Genomic DNA, 21,581 nt, shown 5'->3' with positions numbered 1-21,581 from the left:
TGGTACACCTAAGACTGGGTGCAACTTTGCATGCTTGTGTAAACTGATACCCGCGACATGGTGCGTAAGTTCTCCTGTGAACTCTTGAAAGTTGCTAATGGGATCTGACATCTGGCTCCCCACTTAATCGCGCCGCCCTGCACCAGCTTTTATCGGCGAGTCCCAGGCAACTCAAATGAGCTAAAGCGGGTCTAAGAACAGACACTGGGCGCCCTGAAGTCCAATCATAATGCACCACTGTGAGCCTCGGTGGCTTCGAGCGCGAAGCTCAACAGCCTGGCCCTGAGCAAGCTGTCCAGAACTTGGGAGACTGCCAGACCTTTTACGTATTGCAGCCAGCACATTCGGCAAATACGAACGCCGCGCAGAGGTTTATGAACACCTTCGCTCCGCAACACCACAAGATATTACAACACGCAATCTCGACGTCCGTCCAGTTGCATTGACTGACCAGGCTCTTGCCCGACGACTTTCGCTAGACAAGGAGAACGACCTTGGGAACCTCGATATCGACACTCGTACAGGCCGCCTCGAGGCCGCCCCCAAGCCCCGAATCATGAGCGCAGGCACCACCACGTCGGCAAGCACACATGTCGAACCAGGCGCCGGACTCTCGAACCTCGGCGCACGGAGGATAGCAAGTTCTTCGGTTGTTCCAGCGAGAATGCAGTACCGCAGCTGTCCCGTATCAGTGTCCGTTGATCCTGTGTTCCTGGTCGTATCCGAGTGTATATCAATCACGTCGGCCATTCAGAAACATGCGAGGTCGCCACACTCTTCGGTCTCTGCCATCCTGGGAGGAAGTCCGAATCCAGTCCCAGTTGGGCCACCGAGTCCAGCTCTTCAAACTGGCACCAAGACCATAGTCACAACACTGGGCGGCGACAGCTCGAACGATGGAGGCCTTGCCAACCGCTGGGGGCTTCGGGGGAAGAAGGGCAAGAGCATGCAGGATAACCCTCTCATGGCAGGATTTGGCAGGCTACGCCACGAACTTGCCGCCGTGCGAGGTATGCTGCCTGTAGGATTCCCTGTCAATAAAGACACGGCTAACGAATTGCCAGATATAAACACCTTCGACGCCGTGTCACTACTGAGTCCATTCCTCCAGATCGTACAGACCAAGGGCACCGCCGCCCCGATAACTATTCTGACTCTTGGAGCACTTCGCAAGTTCTTGGCTTACGGCTTCATTGGCCCAACATCTCCCCGGTTCCCTCTAGCTATGCAATCACTCTCGGCTGCAGTTACCCGCTGCCAGTTTGACACAAGTGACGCTGGGCAAGTTGAGGTCGTTCTGTTGATGATTTTGCATCTCATGGAAGATATGATGTCGGGGCCTGGAGGAGACATTCTGAGCGATGAGAGTGTGTGTGACATGATGGGCCGAGGGCTCGCCATATGCTCGCAGCCACGGTTCTCCCCAGTTCTCCGACGGACTGCAGAGAGTGCTATGGTGCACATGTGCCAGATCATTTTCGAGGACGTGAAACACTTGGAACTTGAGGCAGGCGTTGATCCTGATGCTCTCGACCGTCAGACCGACGGAGACATGGATAATGTCACAATGGATCCTGCGCCCGCGGGTATCAATGGCGATTCTCTGTCAGTGGCTCAAGTTGACAATACACGCCCCTCGACCAGCTCAGAAATTACGGATCCAAAGGAGAGCCTCGAAGCCAATGATGCCTCCGAAGACAGCGAGATGAATCCCGAAGAGCCAAACGATGTCGAATCTCTCGATTTGAGACCATACTCGCTCCCTTCTGTTAGGGAACTCTTCAGGGTTCTCGTCAACTTCTTGGATCCGACCGACCGTCAGCATACCGACACCATGCGGGTCATGGCTCTACGAATCATTCATGTGGCACTGGAAGTATCTGGACCTTCCATTGCGAGGCACCCTGCCCTCGCTACCATCGCTGAAGATCGTCTGTGCTGCTACTTGTTTCAGCTCGTACGGTCTGATAACATGGCCATTCTTCAAGAGTCCCTGATTGTGGCAGGCACGCTTCTTGCGACTTGCAGGGGTGTACTCAAGCTCCAACAAGAACTATTCTTATCATATCTTGTAGCGTGTCTACACCCCTCCGTGGAAATACCGCGAGAACCAGGCATTGACCCTTCTCTCTACGCCGGCATTCCGCAGGCTCCCAAGCTCGTCAAACCCCCTCCATCACAGGCAAATAGCGGACGTTCGACTCCCGTTCCTGTCAAAGACCGCCAGAAACTGGGGCTCGAAGGCGGCTCTCGCAAGCCAGATGCACGTCAAGCAATGGTAGAAAGCATCGGAGTACTATCAAGGATGCCAAATTTCATGACGGAGCTCTTTGTCAACTATGATTGTGATCCCGATCGTGCGGACCTTTGCGAAGATCTAGTCGGGCTTCTTTCCAGAAACGCATTGCCCGATTCGGCAACCTGGAGTACTACCAGTGTGCCTCCGTTATGTCTTGATGCTCTGCTCCGTTATGTTCAATACATTGCAGAGCGTCTCGAACTACAGCCTGCCTCCGAGGATCTTCCTTCAGCGGACCATTTACGAGAACAACGACGTCGCAAGAAGATCATCATCAAGGGCACCACTAAGTTCAACGAGACTCCAAAAGGCGGGTTAGCCTATCTGCAAGCCCAAGGCATCATCGACGACGCTCAGAATGTGACCTCGGTTGCCAGGTTCCTACACGCGACATCACGAGTCAACAAGAAGGTCCTTGGCGAGTACCTGTCCAAGAAGGGAAATGAGCCAGTTCTGGAAGCGTACTTGGATCTCTTCGATTTCGATGGCAAGCGTGTCGACGAAGCTCTGCGGGTCCTTCTCGAGACCTTCAGACTTCCTGGTGAAGCCCCTCTCATTGAGCGAATCGTTACAGTCTTTGCCGATAGATACTGCGCCAACGCAACGCCGACCGAGGTGGCAAATCAGGATGCCGTGTTCGTCTTGACGTACGCCATCATTCTGCTGAATACAGACCAGCACAATCCGACCGTCAAGAAGACATCGAAACGCATGACTCTAGAGGACTTTTCGAAGAATCTACGTGGTGTAAACGACGGGGGTAACTTCGCACCCGAGTATCTTCAAGAAATCTTTAACTCGATCAGAAACAATGAGATCATTCTGCCTGAGGAACACGACAATAAGCACGCATTTGACTATGCTTGGCGTGAGCTATTGGCAAAAACGGAGATTGTTGGGCCATTAGTCCTCTGCGACACCAACATATACGATGCCGACATATTCGCAACAACATGGCGCCCGATAGTCTCGACTCTGTCCTACGTGTTCATGTCGGCTACTGATGACGCCGTCTTCGCTAGGATTGTTACTGGCTTTGATGAATGCGCCAGAATCGCAACCAAGTTCGGCAACAGCGAGGCTCTTGACCAGATTGTGTACTCCCTGAGCCACATGACAACACTGGCCACCGACCTTCCGTTCAGCACCAACCTCAACACAGAGGTTCAAGCTGGGAACAACACGGTCATGGTGAGCGAACTCGCGGTCAAGTTGGGCAGGGACTTCAGAGCACAGCTTGCTACCTTGGTCCTCTTTAGAGTGGTTACGGGAAGCGAGAGTCACATACACAAGGGCTGGAGACACGTAAGTGGGACAGATTGGCCTCGCTCTCTTCAACACTGACCAACTTACGCAATACAGGTCATCCGTATCTGGCTCAACTTGTTTGTCAACTCGTTGATGCCTGCACCGTCCGTCGCCGATTCTACACTTGCAGTTATTCCTGCCATTCCTCTTCAAACCCCGTCTCAAGTCATTGATCGAGCTTCAAAAACAGCAGAAACAGGGTTCTTCTCAGCATTTACGTCGTACATCTCTAGCTATGCAGCTGATGACCCCCCCGAGCCGTCAGACGAAGAGTTGGAGAGCACCCTTTGCTCTGTCGACTGCGTGAACTCGTGTCACATGGCGACTGTTTTTGCCAACATAACGTAAGACACGAGATATGGTTGGCTGTATATATGACTGACATGTTGCTAGCGAGCTAGGTGCTTCTGAGCTGGCGCACTTGGTTGATGGCCTGATCAGCTCTCTGCCCGAAGAGCAGAATCCTGCAGTCATAACCGTCAAATCGGATCATGTGCCTCCTGCGACTCAGCTTGAACCAAAACTTGGCACCTTGTCGTATGACCCCGCTATGGTTTTCTCACTGGAGATGATGGCAGGACTCGCCCTGCGTGACGAAGCGACTCTGCAGGTTCTTGGAAAGCAAGTCATGGACACTCTGCAGGCCATCTTGCGGGATGCCAACCAGTATCACGCAATGATTGTCTCAAGAACGTCCTTTTACCTCCTCACGCTCCTTCACGCAACCCATGTACGTCACAATCCTGATATTCACAAGGTGGTGTCATCTTAGTCTCTGATGTATACTTTACTGATGCTCCAAGCTGCAGACCCTGGATTACGTTAACATCCCAGTCCTATTGCACACCATCTCCAACTTCCCCAAGGAAACGCTTGCCAAGTCATCCGTGATGCTCATTCAGGGGCTGAAACTCTGCGTTGTCGAACCGGGTCCTCTCAGGAACGAGATCATGACTTCGCCTGATTTCTGGTCCATCATGCGAGCCCTGGCTGGAAGATACGATTCGGCAGCTGTCGTGTTTGATCTTCTCGAACGGGGGTGTACCGGCGTACCTCCTGCGATAATGGCAGATAACTACGAGGCGGCGCTCCTTTTGCTCGGCGACTTTGCATCTGCAGCTGGGCGTGCCGTCCTTGCGGAAAGAAAACAAGAGCAAAGACCCCGCAAGTCCCGTGACTCTGAGCGTGAGCCGCCGAGGTAAGTGCGTCCAAAATGTGATGTGAGCTGTCTCTAATATTAGGAAATAGTGATACTGTAACCAGAGGCATAAGGTCTATCACAACAATGTACAACACGACCAGCCGGATTCCTGAACTCATGAAACAATCTCACCTAGAAAGCAAAGAGGGTAAGCTGCACACTCTTGCTTTAGAGAATGGCAGAGTTAACTTGTTTGTAGCTTGGTCGGCGTATTGGCTACCCATCTTCCAAGCTCTGACAGCTCAATGCACCAACCCATGCAGGGACGTTCGACTCCTGGCTTTCACTTCACTACAGCGATCTTTATTGTCACCTGACGTGACTTGCAGCGACCACCAGGAGTGGACAGCGATTTTTGGCGAAGTCTTATTTCCCTTGATCCATCGTCTCTTGAAGCCGGAGGTATTCACCTCCGATCGAGATGGCATGGGTGAGATGAGAGTTCAGTCATCATCGTTGCTTTGCAAGGTCTTCCTGCAGTATCTTGTTCTGCTTTCTACTTGGGACGGCATGCTTGACCTGTGGTTGGAGATCATTGATATCATGGATCGCTTAATAAATAGCGGGCAGGGTGACAGTTTGGTAAGCGATTAATGCGAACACGGTGAGGTTGACAGTAATTTTGCTAACATTCTGAATAGGAGGAGGCTGTCCGTGAAAATTTAAAGAATGTTATACTCTTCATGTCAAGCAGTGGCTTTCTTGTTGCGCCGAGTCAGGACGCTTCGAAGGAGACGCTGTGGAGTGAAACATGGAATAGGATTGATCGATTTGTTCCCGATCTGAAACGCGATCTAGCTCTAGACGAGCCAAGGGCAGATGGCGGGGATGAAGAGGCCGCGGTCGCCGCTTCGACCGCAGAGCAGAACAGTGACAACTCGCAAGCATAGCTAGGAACTAATGCATGCATGCAATGAGCGGATTCATGTAATTTCGGCGTTTAGGTTTGTTGGAGACTCGAATACACAGCATTGCTCGATATCAACCTTCCTGCTCATGAGCAGTCCCATGCATACACACAATTCATGGCCATGGGGAACTATTTGTACTCAGCCCTTTGCAATGATATGACTCACGACTAAGTCACTGATTTGTGTGCCCAGTCTCTTTCTGATATCGTGTAGAACCAGACTTGCCTTGCAATGGCTTAAAGGAAGAAATGATTTGTAGGGACTGCCAGACACAGGTAGAGCTAGTTTGCGCCAACAATAAGAACTCTTTAGAAACATAGCGACCCGGACCCTGCGTATTCCTATGTATTCAACATAATAGCTGGATAGCCTGATACACTGGTTAAACATTTATGCGATGCATATAAGTGAGCTTGGCAAAGTATGCTAACCCATATATGTAGCTATCGATGCGTCATATCGCAATGAACCTTTCCCGCTCTGCATCTAACAGGACTGTTCTGTAGGCTTACCACAAACCACTACTGCCGACGTTAGAGCTGGAAATCAGACTCTCTATCAAAAATGGCATCCGGCCCTTCAATCGCCACGTACGTGTCATTGCACCCCGACACGTCTGGCATTGGGCTCGCTGGCTGACCCGCGCTTCAGGGTGTACGTTCGCAATCTCGAGGAACGAGTCAAGATTGATGTCTTGAAGGAATCGCTCCTTCAGATTTTCTCCGAGTACGGAAATGTACTCGAGATTATTGCCAAAACCAACCTGAAGTCAAAGGGTCAGGCGTTCATCGTGTTCGACGACGCGGATTCAGCACAGAACGCCATTGACGAAGTCCAGGGCTTCGAGCTGTTCGACAAGCCAATGCAAGTTGCGCTGGCTAAGACTAGGAGCGATGCGACAGTGAAAACGCAAGGGAGCGAGGAAGATTTTGAAGCGCATAGACGTCGCAGGCTGGCAGAGAAAGGTGAGCTCCAAACATACCATACCAGTATATGTTGCCTGCTGATGGATTTTGCAGATAAAAAACGAGCCCTCGAGGCTGCCGAAGAACAGAAGCGCGTGCAGCGCTCTGGTGCTGGCGCTGCAACTGACGCCGCAGGTCGACCAGCCAAGGCGGCGAGGGGTACGGGCCTCAAGTCGAGCAACCCAGCAGCATCTTCCGTTGTGCCCGACGAGTATTTGCCACCAAACAAGATTTTGTTCATCCAGAATCTCCCGGAGGACTTCGATATTGAAGCATTGACAGACATATTCGGTCGTTTTGACGGCTTCCGCGAAGTGAGACTGGTCCCTGGGAGACGGGGCATTGCGTTTGTTGAATATGATGGCGAGCAAGGGGCTATCACAGCCAAGGAAAACACAGCCGGCATGGTGCTTGGGGAATCCAGCACCATCAAGGTAACCTACCAGCGACAGTAGAATCAACCCCGAAATTTGCATCACTACTCACGATTGCAAGGCAATGGTTCTTACAGTGCTTGCATCTTAGGTATCGAGACAAGTGTTGGGCCAGTCGGACCTGCTATTACTCATTTCTGTCCGCGTCCATGTCCTGCAGGCCTGGGTGGTCCTTATACCTCATCGAATTAGTCCCGTACCAACATGCTCCTCATGGCACGTCTCCGTATCCTAGAAAATAACGTCGTTGTCCTCCTCGGCGGCTAGCAAGTCAGTAGGGCCGTCGTCCACCTTATCATTCTGTCCGGTCCTGCTTAGAGCAGCTTCTCTCTTCGCCTTCATTTCCGCATCAGCCGCAGCGGTGTCTCTTTGTTTCTTTCCTGCAACCTTTTTCAGGCGGTAGAACTCTTCTCTGTCCAGTTCATCGAGCTCGGAATTGATGTCTGCGATTCGGTCAGCAAAAACCACGGGAGGGGATCATCGGCACACCAACATTTGATCGTGTTTTCGGTGCGTGGGATGATAACATGTTCACTACCAATGGTCAGCAACTCGATGTCAGGGGAACGTGCAAACAGGGAGTCTTACATTGCATTCACTATTCATCAGTTAGTTGGGTATAACATCGCACGGGTGGGAGAACACATACCTCGACGATTAACAACCTTGATCACCTCATCGAGGATCACGAAAGCAGTTTGCAGGCTGGCTAGCTCGACAAGGGCCTCCACAGCACGAGCGTAGGTTTCGCGGCAACGCTGAACTTGTTGGCCGCCCTTGCCGAGGCCAGTGAGTCCAAAGTCGTTGTTCCCTTCAGTGACGTAACTTTCAAAGGTCGGCAGAAGCACTCCAGAAACGTTCTCCTGCTTGGTGCGAACACGAAAGCGCGCTGACCTCGCAGACTCCTGGATCTGGTACCCAATGTCGCCCCCGACGGCGTATGTGACTTCTGCCAACGAGAAAGACGCAATCTGCATTACGCGACCCATTTTACGTTTGGCTTCGTCAATTCGTCTTGTGATCTCTAGTGTTGTCGCGATAATATCAGCAATCGGATCAGGGAAGATAACAGGCTTGGTAAACTAACCCCGAAAACGCCTAGGATAGCCACAAGTTAGTAGAATACTTGATTGAGTAGCGGCAATGCATACGTACTTCGTGAGTGCCTCGCTCTTCCGCTTCAGCAAGCTGTGACCCGTCTCTGCGCCCTTCAGCTTCGCCTTCATCAGACCCAGCGACTGCCGGGTTGGGAATACGGCCTCTCGATCCTGTCATGGTGGACAAAGATATCAGCAACAGTGTCACTGCTGACATCAATTCCAACAACAGCAGCATGATATACGTACAGCGGCACCCGACATGATGGTAGGTTTCGTGTAGGATACTGGAGAGCTGGATGGTGGCGGAGTAATGGCGCAGCTCAAAACACACAGGGTCCAAGCCTTGAGTCAATTCAGAAGCTGCAGTGCGAAAGATCAGGGCCAGGGAAGGTTCGAGCGGGTGTCGGGCGACAGTGGTGTTGAGGTTCTAGTACAGGATGACGATACTCTTCTACATAACTACCGTCGACATCAGACCTACCTCGATGCCCATCTCAAGCAGGATTGAGATACCGTTCAACTGGGCTAGTGGCTGCCTATCGAAGTTCTGATAGGGAGCCATAAGCATGTTATTCAGTTAAGCGGGGCTATATCCCACTTTAACATTTCCTGGTTTGTTGCCCGACACAGCACGTCCCTAGGAGGATCGACAACCGCGAATGCGCCTTCGGTTAACTAGACTAACTGAGGCCTTCCTATCAAAGCTACGCCAAATTACGACGTCGAATGACGCCTTGTTGACCACGAGTGACTCCGGTATTCGATCCGTTGCTTCCAGCAGTTAAACCGAACTGCGATTTTCCAGCCAACCTAGGACGACCAATGGCTTCGTAGCCGTCACTTCTGTCAACATGCCGGCGCTCACGGTCATCAACGGCGGTCGCGTCCGCTCTGACATGAACCTTGTGGTAAGTCTCTCATCTAGGCACTGTCTGTTTGCTAGCTGACAGAAAAACTCCTCCAGGCCGACGAGGACTCAGTTTACGAACAAGACATACTCCGAAACGGTGGGAGCACTAAGCCATGGCTGGCATACATCCAATTCAAACTGCAACATGGTACGATTCATGAACAAGCCTTCGTCTTTGAAAGAGCCTGCCTGCAGCTCCCGAGGTCCTATAAGTTATGGAAGATGGTGAGCCTACATGATGGTATAAAAGTCAACATCCTGCTTACCCAAGAGCACAGTATCTCGAGTTCCGCGTCAAACACGTCAGTCGTTTGAATGCCGCTATTTTCGCTGCCGAATATCGCAAGGTTAACGCCCTTTTCGAACGCTCTTTGATATTACTCAACAAGATGCCTCGTATATGGGAACTCTATCTTAAGTTCCTCCTTCGACAACCCTTGGTGTCAAACACTCGACATGCCTTCGACCGTGCATTACGCGCGCTACCTGTCACTCAACATTCGCGCATCTGGAGACTTTACAGGCCTTTTGCCGACTCACTCTCAGGCATCAGCGCAGTAAAGATATGGCGGCGGTACATACAGATCCATCCTGAAGATACTGAAGACTTCATCGAACTATTGATTCAAGTTGGCCTGTACACTGAAGCCGTCAAGAAATACATCGACGTCCTGAACAACACTCGCTTTATCAGCAAGCATGGCAAAGGCCATTTCGAACTTTGGAGTGAAATGGTGGACCTAATCGTTGATCATGCTACTGAGATACTTACGGGTCATGAAACCGGTATTGATGTTGAGCGAATCATTAGAAGCGGCATCACACGATACGCTGATCAACGAGGCAAACTATGGTGTGGTTTGGCCACGTATTGGATCAGACGCGGAAGCTTTGAGCGCACAAGGGACGTATTTGAAGAAGGTATCGTAACAGTCATGACTGTTCGGGATTTTACCTTAATCTTCGACTCATACACCGAATTCGAAGAGTCGGTTATCGGGGCGTTGATGGAGGTTGCCTCCAATCGAGCGGCGAAAGGCGTTGTGGATGAAGACGCGGACTTTGAACTTGATATTCGGATGTTGAGATTTGAACAGCTCATGGACCGCAGGCCGTTTCTACTAAACGACGTACTTCTACGCCAAAACCCGAATAACGTCCTCGAGTGGGAGAAGCGAATCGCACTTTGGGGTGATAATAAGCAGGAAGTTGTCCAGACATACACCGCCGCTATTGCTGCCATACAACCGAAAAAGGCAGTCGGCCCGTTCCATCAACTCTGGGCTGGCTATGCCAAATTCTATGAGCGCGGCGGCGACATGCGCAACGCCCGCATCATCGCAGAGAAGGCGGTCAAGGTGCCTTTCCGATCTGTCGCGGAGCTTGCCGATATTTGGATTGAATGGGCTGAGATGGAGCTGCGGAATGACAATTTTGATGACGCAGTCCGCATCATGGCGAAAGCTGTTCAGGCGCCGAAACGGTCGACTGTCGATTACTTTGACGAAACACTGTCGCCTCAACAGCGAGTACACAAGAGCTGGAAGCTGTGGAGCTTCTATGTCGATCTTGTTGAAAGCGTTGGCTCGTTGGACGACACAAAGAAGGTTTACGAAAGAATCTTTGAGTTGCGCATAGCAACTCCCCAAACTGTCGTTAATTACGCAAACCTCTTGGAGGAGCACGAATACTACGAAGATTCGTTCAAGATCTATGAACGCGGACTGGACCTCTTCAGCTACCCGGTCGCTTTCGAGCTCTGGAATATGTATCTTACCAAGGCTGTCGACCGTAAGATTGGCATTGAGCGTCTTCGTGACCTCTTCGAACAAGCCGTTGAGGATTGTCCACCGAAGTTTGCCAAGACGATATACCTCATGTACGGCAACTTGGAGGAGGAGCGGGGTCTCGCAAGACATGCCATGCGCATATACGAACGAGCTACACGGGCTGTTGCCGATGAAGACCGCGCCGGAATGTTCAACTTTTACATTACCAAATCGGCCTCCAATTTCGGCTTGCCGTCAACTCGTCCTATTTACGAAAGGGCCATATCATCGTTGCCAGACACGGAAGCACGAGACATGTGCATGAAATTTGCCGATATGGAAAAACGACTCGGAGAAATTGATCGAGCAAGGGCGATTTATGGTCACGCATCGCAATTTTGCGACCCTCGCACAAGCCCAGAATTCTGGACCAAGTGGGAATCGTTTGAAGTCCAGCATGGCAACGAGGACACGTTTAAGGAGATGCTTCGTATCAAGAGGAGCGTGCAGGCTCAGTTCAACACAGACGTCAGCTTCATTGCGTCACAGGCCCTAGCTCGCAGCCAACGAAGACCGGAGGACGCTACAGACGCAGATGCGGCCGATGCAATGGCTGCGTTGGAACGCCAGGCGAGGGCGCCTGTGGGCTTTGTAGCTGCGACCGATGGTCCTACGATTTCTGGAACTCATGACGATGATACAACAGCAGCCAACCCCGACGCCATCGATATTGATGATGCGGACGAGTGATAACGTTCGTAACTCGGCATTGATTACTAGACAAAATACAAGGCAGCGTTGTTGCAGCGCGGTAATGCTCGCTGCAGACAACGGGTTGCCGAAACGAGACAAGAATTGATACTGGGGGGTCGTGTACACATTTCAACAACAATCATTGCGGACTTCGCAGCTGCAACCGTCAACCAGTGACCTCAATCAATGGCTAGGGTCTCAGTGCTTGGTCTCGGCCTTTCCGTAACCTTTCTCTGTATGTTTCTCGTGGAAGCCACTGGCATAGTTTCGGTCGACGTGACCATCCCGTGAGCCGGGTGTTGCGTAGATTGAACCCTTGCGTTTCTGGAACCGGCTCGGGGGGACCTTCGAGGCATCTGCCCGGCATGTCAGCAAATGAGTGAATAACGGCAATCCGAGCGGCCGTTGCCGGTCATGCCTTACCCCATTCATCGGTGCTTGCACGTCTGTCGGACGGCGATGACGACAAGGCTGGGGGGCTACCAGCGCTGGAGTCAACAGCACTCTGGTCCATCTGTAGCTTGATGGCTTGAGGAGATGAGCTTCCCATTCTTTCTTGATCTATTTTTTCCGGCAAATTGGGCCATGATTAGCCGGCTGCACAGCAGCGCACAGAGTTCACGAGATGGCGGGCGGGTTGCTAACTGTTCATGGTGATAATTACACAGTGGTGCAAGTGGGAATGTAGTCAGATGTAAGGACAAGGAGGACGGGTGAGGATGGTATGTTCTACTGTAGTAATGATATCTTGGCGAACGGTATTGACTAGGTTATGTGTAAGGAGGTGGTGTTTAAAGGATGGATTCGGATGGTTGGGAGCGGCAGCGATGGGATATTTAAGTCGCCTGAGCACGCCTGAGTGGGAGGACTTAGTTGTAGCTGATCGGATGCGGGGTTGTCTATAACCTCACACCTTCCTCCCTGACCTGTCATGCGTTGTACCTACGCTTTTGACCCTACCTGTTCCCGACTCGACATCATGGCTGAGCGGGTACTACACAGCCCGCTCAGGTAATATGCAAATGGCCTTCTCGCCTCAATCGTCCGGCATGTCCCGAGTTCCCTACTGAGTCTGCATCATCACCAGGGATGCTTGGGGATTCGCCTACAACACGACAAAGTTGTCACACTTGATGGCGCTGATGTGGTTACCGTATCTGAGCACAAGCACCAGCGACCCATTAGTGTTTTGGGGAGATGTACCAGGTACACTGGAACCCTGCTGCTGGCTGTCGTTCGACTAGCATCTCATCCTACCTACATGTGGTGAAGGGTTGCTGACAACGCGTTACAATTGACGTCACATGGCGGGGGAGAGCTGCCTCCCAAATGAGTAATGGAAGAAGGGGTGGTGCATGGGAGATGGCCGCTTACCCAGCTCGCAGATCGCTCACCATAGAACAGTTTGCATATCGAGTGAAGCTTGGGCTCTTTCGAGCTGCGTCCACGGGCAGTTTCCGAAAGCTCGTCCAGCTGTCGGTGGCCCCATGACCCATCACACGCCGGCTTCCCGCACCACCTGCCTTGTCTGCCGATACATCATCGTCTCCAAGTTCCCCCACAAGCTCGCCCCGCCTGGCAGATGTTGCATGCTAAGCTTTGAACATAGGCAAGTAAAGCACCCAGCTCAGTGGTCAGCGGCGTTAGCGCTGCTCTCGCGCCATTAGGGTGACTTATCAATGATCGGGTGTCAAGCCGACCAATGCCGGTTGATGGGGGCGCATCTTGAAGTGCAATGTTCCTCGAGGTAGAGAGCGCGCATCAAGAATGTCTGGTGACTAGTCAGCCACAGCAGGGCCTAGATCAAGCAGACCCACATTTGTTCGCCACGCTCCAACCCCTAACGGTACTTGGGCTGGTCAGTGTAGCCAGCCGTACTGGCTCTCTTAGGTACCTAGGTACCTAGTAGACACACGCCCACTCCCCAGTGCCAGCCCCTTCCCTGACACGGGACCTGTGCGCTTAGTCGGTGGTGGGCGCACGTAGAGTGGAACTGTGCAAAGGGCTCAAAGCCCACTCGCATCACGATGCGTCAGAAGACCAGACAGGGAGGGACATGTCATGCTCCGGCCCCTAGCCCAGGTCCTTCCAGGCCCTCAGCATCGTCAAATTATCAGTTCGGTCATGAAGAGAAAGCTTGCCCTTTCCGCATGTGCAAGTCGCTTCCCACCCTCCGCACGATTAAGACCCAACAATGCCATGGCGGCTGACGCATCTACCATCCAACTTCAACTCACCGAGCGAGAACGCCAACTTAGGGATCTTCTCATTGGTGTTTCTAAATTCATCAACATCAATGATCAACTGCCAGAACCACTGATTTTGCGATGGGCTGGTGGCTGGGTCCGTGATAAGCTTCTCGGCACGACTAGTCACGATATCGATGTGGCCATCAATGTTATGACTGGCCTCCGTTTTGGCGAGAGGCTGCGAGAATACTGCGATGTGCCCGAACTTGCATCGCGGCATGGTATCGAGCCTGACGATATTGGTAACCTCCACCGCATCGCTGCCAACCCTGAGAAATCTAAAAATCTCGAGACCACAACAGTAAAAGTCTTTGGACTTGACCTCGACTTCGTCAATCTTCGCACAGAGACGTACGCCGAAGACAGCCGGAACCCTGCCATAGATTTCGGCACAGCCGAAGAGGATGCTTTGCGGCGGGATGCGACAGTCAACGCCCTGTTCTTCAACTTGCACACCGAGAAGGTCGAGGATTTCACAGGCGGCCTAGCTGATATGCGTGACCGGCTCATCCGCACACCTTTAGAACCATTCCAGACTTTTATGGATGATCCTCTTCGAGTTCTCAGACTGGTTCGTTTTGCCAGTCGGCTCGGTTTTGCCATCGACCCAGCTGCAAGAGATGTCATGGCCGACCCAAATGTCTTGGCTGCCCTGCGCATCAAGATCAGCAGGGAGCGAGTGGGTGTAGAGTTGGAGAAGATGATGAAGGGTGAGTGGCCCCGATCAGTAATCTATAGGAGCACGTGCTAACTGAGCAGAAGGCCATGACCCCCATCGCGCTCTTCAACTCATTGACGAATTGGGCCTCCACCATGCTATCTACACAGATACTGCTCGTGCTGATATCCCTCATCCAATCTTGTCCAAATGGCATATTGCCTATGGGCTTCTGAGGCTTCTCGAGCGCAGCAAAGCACCGGGATCCATACATGACGTCCTAGTTCGTACGGACGAGGATGTATATCATTCGTGGATGTTAGCTTCACTCGTGCCCTATGCGCATCTAACCGACCCCCGCGCCGACGCTCTTAACAGAGGTAGGCCATCTTTACCAGTTGCTACCACGGTTGCACGTGAGGGCGCAAAAGTACCCAACAAACTCTGCGATGTGATAACGGCGGCGCACCGTAATCATTCTGAGATCCTTGGTCTCAAGAGAGACGTATGCGCTGGGCGTGAGATTGGAAGTCAAAGAGATACACTTGGTATGACCATCCGAAAATGGGAAGGCCGCGAGTCACACTGGAAGCTGCAGGTCCTCAGCACTATACTCCTCGATGCCATGGACCACCTGCCGGACTTCGATATCAACAAGGGTGGGTTGAACACATACGTGAGGTTCTTCTTGTCGAGAAAGCTAACGTTGGGTCCAGTGTCGAGAGGATGTCATGACTTGCTATCTGGTTGGCAGACGTTTCTTGATCACCTGACTGACGAGGGCTTGATGGATGTAACATCAATTAAGCGGCTTGTAGACGGCAAATGCTTAGGCAAGCATCTTGGTCTCAAGCCAGGGAAATGGATGGGTGCTGCTTTGGAGGTATGCCTGGCGTGGCAATTACGACATCCCGAAGCTACGGATCCCACGGGCGCCATTGAGGAGGTACGGAAGAGGAAGCACGAGTTGCAGATAGACGGATTAACATAAAGTCACCGATACCCTGACCACACTTGAATCTGCCTTGAGCCGACATCCAGCCTAAGTTGCCTTGTTGGTGGTTCAACAGAGGGACAAATTGATATGTTCCAATTTTGAACTCGTAAGTGATTGGATACAAGAAGATCGATGAATGATGCTTGGTGGTTCTCCATATCCCTCTAAAGCATGTTATATCCCTAACGCGGTAGCTCCGTCTGCGTCCATCACACGTGGGACAACAGCACCAGGCACTCACTCACAAACGCATTCATGTATCAAGGCCACACACTCCTATAAGGCCAAAACACAAATTGCCAATGCCACGGCACTGCCTCACTGAGGCTACATCGCATAGCCACGGGCAAATAGAGATTTCTACGCCTCCGTGTTATGTGACAAATGACTAGCCTCACCGATCTAGTCAGAGAATTATCTCACATTCGCTCCCCAGCAAGTAAACCAGACTTTGACTGCAACGTACCCTCAACTAATGATACATTCAAGGTCGATGCAGCCTCGACTCTGCGTCGTGGTCTGGAGCACCGTGTACGGCTGGGCGATGATCAGGAGGCCTTGAATGAGATCTGCGTCTTCGCTGGTCGCTCGCTTGAGAGGTTACTCCAAGTTCCCTGTAACGCTGCAGAGTCAGATGCGCAACAGTGGCTAGAAGCAGTCCATCACCTTCTTTCATCGCTTTCGATACTCTCTTCACGCCAATTTTGCGTCATTGATCTTGATACTTTCGTGGCTGTCTGTGCCTTTACAGATCCCCAAGCAGCTTGGTATGACGGGGTGTCGGCGAAGATCGCACAGGGCATCCTAGACACCAATGTTCGTCACACAGTCAATAGACGGGACTTCATCTTGACTTCTATTCTCGAAGACGTCTTGCGACCACTATTCTCTCGGTCAAAATCGGCGCGGATCACTTCAACGGGTAGAAAATCCCAGTACCCATGCCAAGCACAGCAAAACGAGGCTGTATTCAATAAAGATGATACCGCGGATTCCACGGCCTGGAAGAGCGCGCATCCTTGGGCACTGAGCGTTTTTTCTTGGACAGTGGCCAATTCAGAGGTAGAGCCTATTTCTTGACCACATTCGTGCCGGCCGGACTACTGATGAACGGGCAGGAACTATTCATCGGCAAGAAATGGCCACTATACACGCCAGTATTGTTGGCGCTATTAGATGACCCAGAGGCTAGGATCAAGGCGCGCGGCCTACAGATATCACAGGTGTTTGTACAGAAATGTTCTCCCTCCCTCTTATACGACACGGGATTGGGCGACATTTTGGAACAGTCTATCACTCCGATCCTCTCACACTTACCGTCACTGACGCCAGAGGACGAATCAGTCTTGCTCCTACAAGCCGCGTACCCGGCTGTCATCGAGCTGGCGAGGCAGTATGCCAAAGACCCAAAAATTGTCCCCTCTGCGCAGAGGATTCGGGCACGGCTAATACGCGAGGTGTGTGGTGGATATATGCATGCCTCTCAGTTCCTCCTGGTCACAAATGTGCTCTTGCAACAACTAAGCACCCTTGTCCATGACTCAGGATTCGCCTCTTCGCCGTATCTGAAGGTGGGTAGTGTTCACACGAGTTCAAGGTGTGCCGTCTTGCCAGACACTCTCTAACCAATTTGTTCAAGGACATCATTCCGATTTTTACAGAAACTCTCCGTGATCCATTCATTGGACAGTTCCCAGCCCGACTGTCAATCACATTGGATGGATTGGCCCTCATTGTTCGAGTTTGTTGGCCGAGAGTGTCGACATCAGCATATGAGAGTGAGATCATCAGAGCACTAGCTGTCTGTTGGCTTTCATTGCATGACGACAGCGGAGATGGTTCACACCGTGAGCTTTTAGACAAGTTGCGATACACCGCCGAGGTGCTCTCAGCTGCTGTTGAAGCGACGGGCACAAGGCTGGACTTGAAGGTTGCACCTCTGGTGGCCAAGGATGAAGTCTTGGGAGGCCTGTTCGACAACAGGGCAAAGCAGATGTAAGCTATCAGCCTCGCAATCATCCAATCAGTACTTGGCTCGTCAGAGAACCAGATCTAGTCCACTGGCTGTTGCTTGAAGAAAGATTTTCCTCGTAGCCACTTCCTGTACGCTTTGTATCGTTTCTTCTGCGCATCTTCCTCCGTCACCGTCAAGGGATTTTCGCCTACACGCAAAAGCTCGGCATAGACGGTGGGGTCATCTTCCGGTCCTGTCTGCAAATGACTTTCAAGATGCCAACTCCCGTTAATGTAATCTCGGTATTCAGAATCATTCTCAGCCTGTTCCTCTGCGGAAACAACAAGAGGTAGACTTTGGGGGTGGCTGACGTATCGATCATAGTCATTCGCCTCAACCTGGCTTACTGAGGGATTCAAAGATTGATGCACAGCTTTTGTGAAGGTCCATTGCGCTGCCTTGGACTTCTCCTGCGGCGTCGGCTTGGTCTTCGGCAAAACGGACGGTTCCTCTGGCGTGGCTTTCATAATACCTTGCTGACCCGTAACCTTGTCGTGTGCAGGTTGCAACCAACGCTGAATTGAAATGCCCCGGCCAGTACCGGTCGACGGTCGGTCCGGTGATGTTATAGCCGTGTCGGGCCCTCGCGAATTCGATGCACTTTGCGGATCAACTATGGTCACTTCTTTCTTCGCCTTCTTCTTCTCTTGGGTTTCTGGATAGGTCTCGTTGCGAATTTTAAAAGGGCTAAGGTCATACCGACCGTCCTGTGTCGATTTGAATGGGATGTACTTGATAGTCGAGTTCATCTTATAAGGGAACATCTTCAGGAAGGACGATAGGGTCGAGGGGCGATAATACTCGAGCCAGTAGTCGTCAAAAAAAGCAACAGGAATGTCTCTGCCCTCGCTGGGTGGGTCACTCCGAGGCTGTATACTTCTTGCTTCAAGATACTGGGGGGTAAACCAGTTGATATAATCGCCTCTTGTCTTCTCTGACCACAACCTAGGGTCTGCATGGTGAAGATAGTAGTCGGTCGCAAGATCCCACAGCATGGGCTGCCCCTGGGAAAAGATGTAGTTGCCCAAGAAGAGGTTGTACGCTTCCTGCCGCTGCCCATCCAGGAAGGAGTTGTTGTAATACCTTTTGAAGCTCTCGATCATGTCGCGAGAGTGGCTTGTCCATTGGTTGATTTTGCGATATGTCTCCATCGTGTTGACTAATTGAGAACCTCCGTACTGCACGGCGATGGTGTCTCCATGGTCGTGGTACATGTGAGTGAACAGATTAACAGCATCCGTGTCGTAATCAATAGCCGTGTCCTCCAAGATGCCGAGGGCATGAAGCTGATGTCCCAGCGCTCTCTTGCCGATCACAAATTGGGCGGCATTGGTTCGATCAAGGCAGTCGATGCAATTCGTGCGGGCAACCCCATTCTGCACTCTTATGGGGTTGATATTGCCGTCTCCGTCGTGAAACAAGCCTGTGGTCGTAACCACCGACTCGGCTATATTCTCCAGCGTTCCGATGACATCTTGATCGCGGCTCTTCGCAGCCCTACTCATGTCCCATGCTTCATAGATGATTTGTTTCCCGTCAGGTAGGAATTGATTTAGGTATTTGATGGCATTGGTAAACTCGACCAACAGCTTGGATTCTCGCGGCGTACGTTCGCGGGCTTTGACTAGGTTCAATACGTATATGGGGGCGCCGTAGCGTTCGAACAGATTGTTGAAGTGAAGCGCTGCTGCGCCATAGAAAGGATCCACCAAGTTTAGTTCGATGGGAGGCTTCGGAGTAACGCCTGTATTGTCTTGGGTCCAGTACAAGGGTATACTTCCACGGTGTTGCACATACGATGTGTACTGAGGGCTTGCATAGAGCCGCGGTCCGGGAGCATGGAAAGACGTGGTTAGAGCCTCGGAAACGATCTGCTCCGTCTCGACGTCGTTGGCTACGTAACCCTGTCATGCACATCAGTTCAGGGGCTCAGTCCAGTTCCAAGTCGAAGGGCTTACCAAATCGTTCGCGCCGCGCTTAAGAAAACGGGCACCAGCAAAATATCGGGACCGCCGTGCTATGATGGTGATATGCGCCGTCCGTCCATATATCGAAAGCGCTGGAAGCGGATTTGTGATGAGATTAGCGCCATGGTAGTAGAATGTCGTCACTTACCTGCTTGGTCAATATAGCCATGTATGATAGGGCGGCACCAGTCGAAGGGATCCTTGAGAGCTTGCACAACAGGTTGCAGAAGGTGGCTGTTCCAAACAAACATAGCATTGAAGTCATCATCAGGGGTACAAGATAGCCCTTTTGCGAGTGCCTCCCGCTCTCGAGCCATATTATGCTGCAGCGTCCGCGTGATATCGTACGAGTAGCTATAGTAGAATGATCTAGTCAAATCCAGGTTGTTCAGAATGGCCAGGAACCGCGACTCTTCAGTATTGCGCACATCAGTTTTGAATCGAGCGGGGGTGAGTGGCACGAGCTCAGTTCCATCGATCTGGTACACATAGTGGCCCCCTATCATGGCGACAGTGCTTTTCTTGGTGATCAAGAGCATGTAGTAAGGGCCCGTGAATTTAATGAATCCAAGCAAGCCCCATGTCGTACAACGCAGCTTGATACCTCCGGTGCCTTTATTGCCATCGTCGATAGTGTCGAGAAGTTGGTTCATCTCTCGTTGACTATATACAATTTTGTCGTCCGTGATACTCAGGTCGGAATCTTCGGTAGTCCTGTCGATTTTAAGGATGCGATATCGTCGCTCCGTTACATCACCACCCACAATGTAGTAACGACTGGCCGTCTCGTAAAGGCTGAACTTATGCATCTTATACAATAGACGTTCATGTGTTTTGTCGTCCAGGGCGGGGCCTCGACCGGCGGGCTCAGGGCTGTTGGCTCGGGCGAAGGGTTTGGCTATTGCAGGCTCATTGTCATCATTGTCGTCGATACCGGCTACAGGCGGCAGCTGTGCATCTGTGGACGGCGAGTCGGCAATGTCGTCGTTTCGAAGAGGTGGAAAGACAGGCTGTGTTCGACTAAGCATACTGGCACTGTCGGCTTCAATATTGATGCTGTCATGGAAGCTGCCACTGATGGGGACACCATCATCTAAATAGGCCTGATCTGCCATGTTGTTTGAGGATTTTTCCACTCGTGAGTAAACATCGAAAGCCGTTGCATTGGGCGAGAGAAGGCTGATATGGAGCCGTCGAATTACCTCAGGCGGATGACATCTCTAGGTCACTATAAAGACCTGGGCGTTAGTCTCTCCATGGCGTCTTATCGCCGATATATCAGCGATAAGGTCTGATGTATAAGTAATATCGAGGCCCTATTCTATAGCCTCGATAAGTTAAAGTTAATATAATAGGATATTAATTATTTATTAATTTAGCTATTTTCCTTAATCGAGGCCTTTAATTTAATATTTTTATATTCTTTAATTTACTTTATTTATAATTAAACTAAATTAATTAATAAATTAATTAAAATATAAAAGAAATTAAAAGTAAATTATTTATTATAATAAATATTACTTTAAAAATAAATTAATAAGAATTTTATAAAAATCTTTATAAAGTAATTTTAATATAAAATTAATTTTAAAATTTAAATCTTTTTTAAAATATTATTATTAAACTATTAATAAATAAATAATATAAATTAATTATAAATATAAATTCTCTAAGATTTAATTTAGAAATTTTATAAATAAAAATATAAAAATAAGTTTTTATTTAATATTATTAGTATATACTAAGGTATAACTAGGTAACGATCGAAGAGGTTAAGTTATAATATAGGATAGAATAGTAATAGAGAAATAGAAGGATAAAATTAATAGAGGAAGGATAGGATAAAGGTAATAATATCTTAGGAAGGAAGTATCGGATAAAGAAACCGATTAAAGATTCTAATAGCCTTTAATTTTTACTATAGAATAGTATAGGTTTCGTATAAATCGAAGGTAAATAGGTTTCGTATAAATCGAAGGTAAATAGGGGGTTTATTAGGGGCACCTATAGAAGGCGCTCTAGCCCTAGACTCCTAGCGGACTTATA

The 21,581-nt window shown here is 50.5% G+C and overlaps 7 protein-coding genes across 7 annotated transcripts; 4 read left to right on the top strand and 3 right to left on the bottom strand.

Moving 5' to 3' along the window:
• Positions 1 to 57: 57 nt before the first annotated feature.
• Positions 58 to 5,698, top strand: GEA2 (GDP/GTP exchange factor for ARF; the record flags this gene model as incomplete). The annotated part of the gene is made up of 9 exons (XM_028640744.1): positions 58 to 64; positions 336 to 1,010; positions 1,065 to 3,604; positions 3,662 to 3,951; positions 4,001 to 4,337; positions 4,417 to 4,805; positions 4,856 to 4,999; positions 5,138 to 5,390; positions 5,450 to 5,698. 9 exons carry the CDS (start codon positions 58 to 60, stop codon positions 5,696 to 5,698), a joined length of 4,884 nt encoding a protein of 1,627 aa, XP_028495024.1.
• A 585-nt stretch (positions 5,699 to 6,283) lies between these two features.
• On the top strand, positions 6,284 to 7,139 carry D7B24_006617 (uncharacterized protein; the record flags this gene model as incomplete). The annotated part of the gene is made up of 3 exons (XM_028640743.1): positions 6,284 to 6,309; positions 6,371 to 6,684; positions 6,739 to 7,139. 3 exons carry the CDS (start codon positions 6,284 to 6,286, stop codon positions 7,137 to 7,139), a joined length of 741 nt encoding a protein of 246 aa, XP_028495023.1.
• Positions 7,140 to 7,349: 210 nt separating this feature from the next.
• Positions 7,350 to 8,479, bottom strand: VMA8 (H(+)-transporting V1 sector ATPase subunit D; the record flags this gene model as incomplete). The annotated part of the gene is made up of 7 exons (XM_028640742.1): positions 7,350 to 7,561; positions 7,612 to 7,652; positions 7,707 to 7,716; positions 7,768 to 8,142; positions 8,206 to 8,216; positions 8,274 to 8,386; positions 8,465 to 8,479. The coding sequence occupies 7 exons, from the start codon at positions 8,477 to 8,479 to the stop codon at positions 7,350 to 7,352; spliced, it is 777 nt and encodes a 258-aa protein (XP_028495022.1).
• A 590-nt stretch (positions 8,480 to 9,069) lies between these two features.
• SYF1 (pre-mRNA-splicing factor syf1) lies at positions 9,070 to 11,647 on the top strand (the record flags this gene model as incomplete). The annotated part of the gene is made up of 3 exons (XM_028640741.1): positions 9,070 to 9,126; positions 9,183 to 9,353; positions 9,407 to 11,647. The coding sequence occupies 3 exons, from the start codon at positions 9,070 to 9,072 to the stop codon at positions 11,645 to 11,647; spliced, it is 2,469 nt and encodes an 822-aa protein (XP_028495021.1).
• Positions 11,648 to 11,848: 201 nt separating this feature from the next.
• D7B24_006614 (uncharacterized protein) lies at positions 11,849 to 12,164 on the bottom strand (the record flags this gene model as incomplete). The annotated part of the gene is made up of 2 exons (XM_028640740.1): positions 11,849 to 12,006; positions 12,074 to 12,164. The coding sequence occupies 2 exons, from the start codon at positions 12,162 to 12,164 to the stop codon at positions 11,849 to 11,851; spliced, it is 249 nt and encodes an 82-aa protein (XP_028495020.1).
• Positions 12,165 to 13,849: 1,685 nt separating this feature from the next.
• CCA1 (CCA tRNA nucleotidyltransferase, mitochondrial) lies at positions 13,850 to 17,553 on the top strand (the record flags this gene model as incomplete). Its single annotated transcript, XM_028640739.1, has 5 exons — positions 13,850 to 14,609; positions 14,659 to 14,937; positions 15,130 to 15,216; positions 16,914 to 17,125; positions 17,194 to 17,553. 5 exons carry the CDS (start codon positions 13,850 to 13,852, stop codon positions 17,551 to 17,553), a joined length of 1,698 nt encoding a protein of 565 aa, XP_028495019.1.
• Positions 17,554 to 17,606: 53 nt separating this feature from the next.
• Positions 17,607 to 20,650, bottom strand: FIG4 (phosphatidylinositol-3,5-bisphosphate 5-phosphatase; the record flags this gene model as incomplete). Its single annotated transcript, XM_028640738.1, has 3 exons — positions 17,607 to 19,472; positions 19,527 to 19,627; positions 19,684 to 20,650. 3 exons carry the CDS (start codon positions 20,648 to 20,650, stop codon positions 17,607 to 17,609), a joined length of 2,934 nt encoding a protein of 977 aa, XP_028495018.1.
• Between the last annotated feature and the right edge of the window lie 931 nt (positions 20,651 to 21,581).

Source organism: Verticillium nonalfalfae (assembly GCF_003724135.2).
Source record: "Verticillium nonalfalfae strain VnAa140/NRRL 66861 chromosome Unknown scaffold_49, whole genome shotgun sequence".
NCBI classification, from domain to species: Eukaryota; Fungi; Ascomycota; class Sordariomycetes; order Glomerellales; family Plectosphaerellaceae; genus Verticillium; species Verticillium nonalfalfae.
The sequence above is the reverse complement of the archived record's forward strand: the minus strand, read 5'-3'. Positions and strand labels throughout refer to the sequence as shown.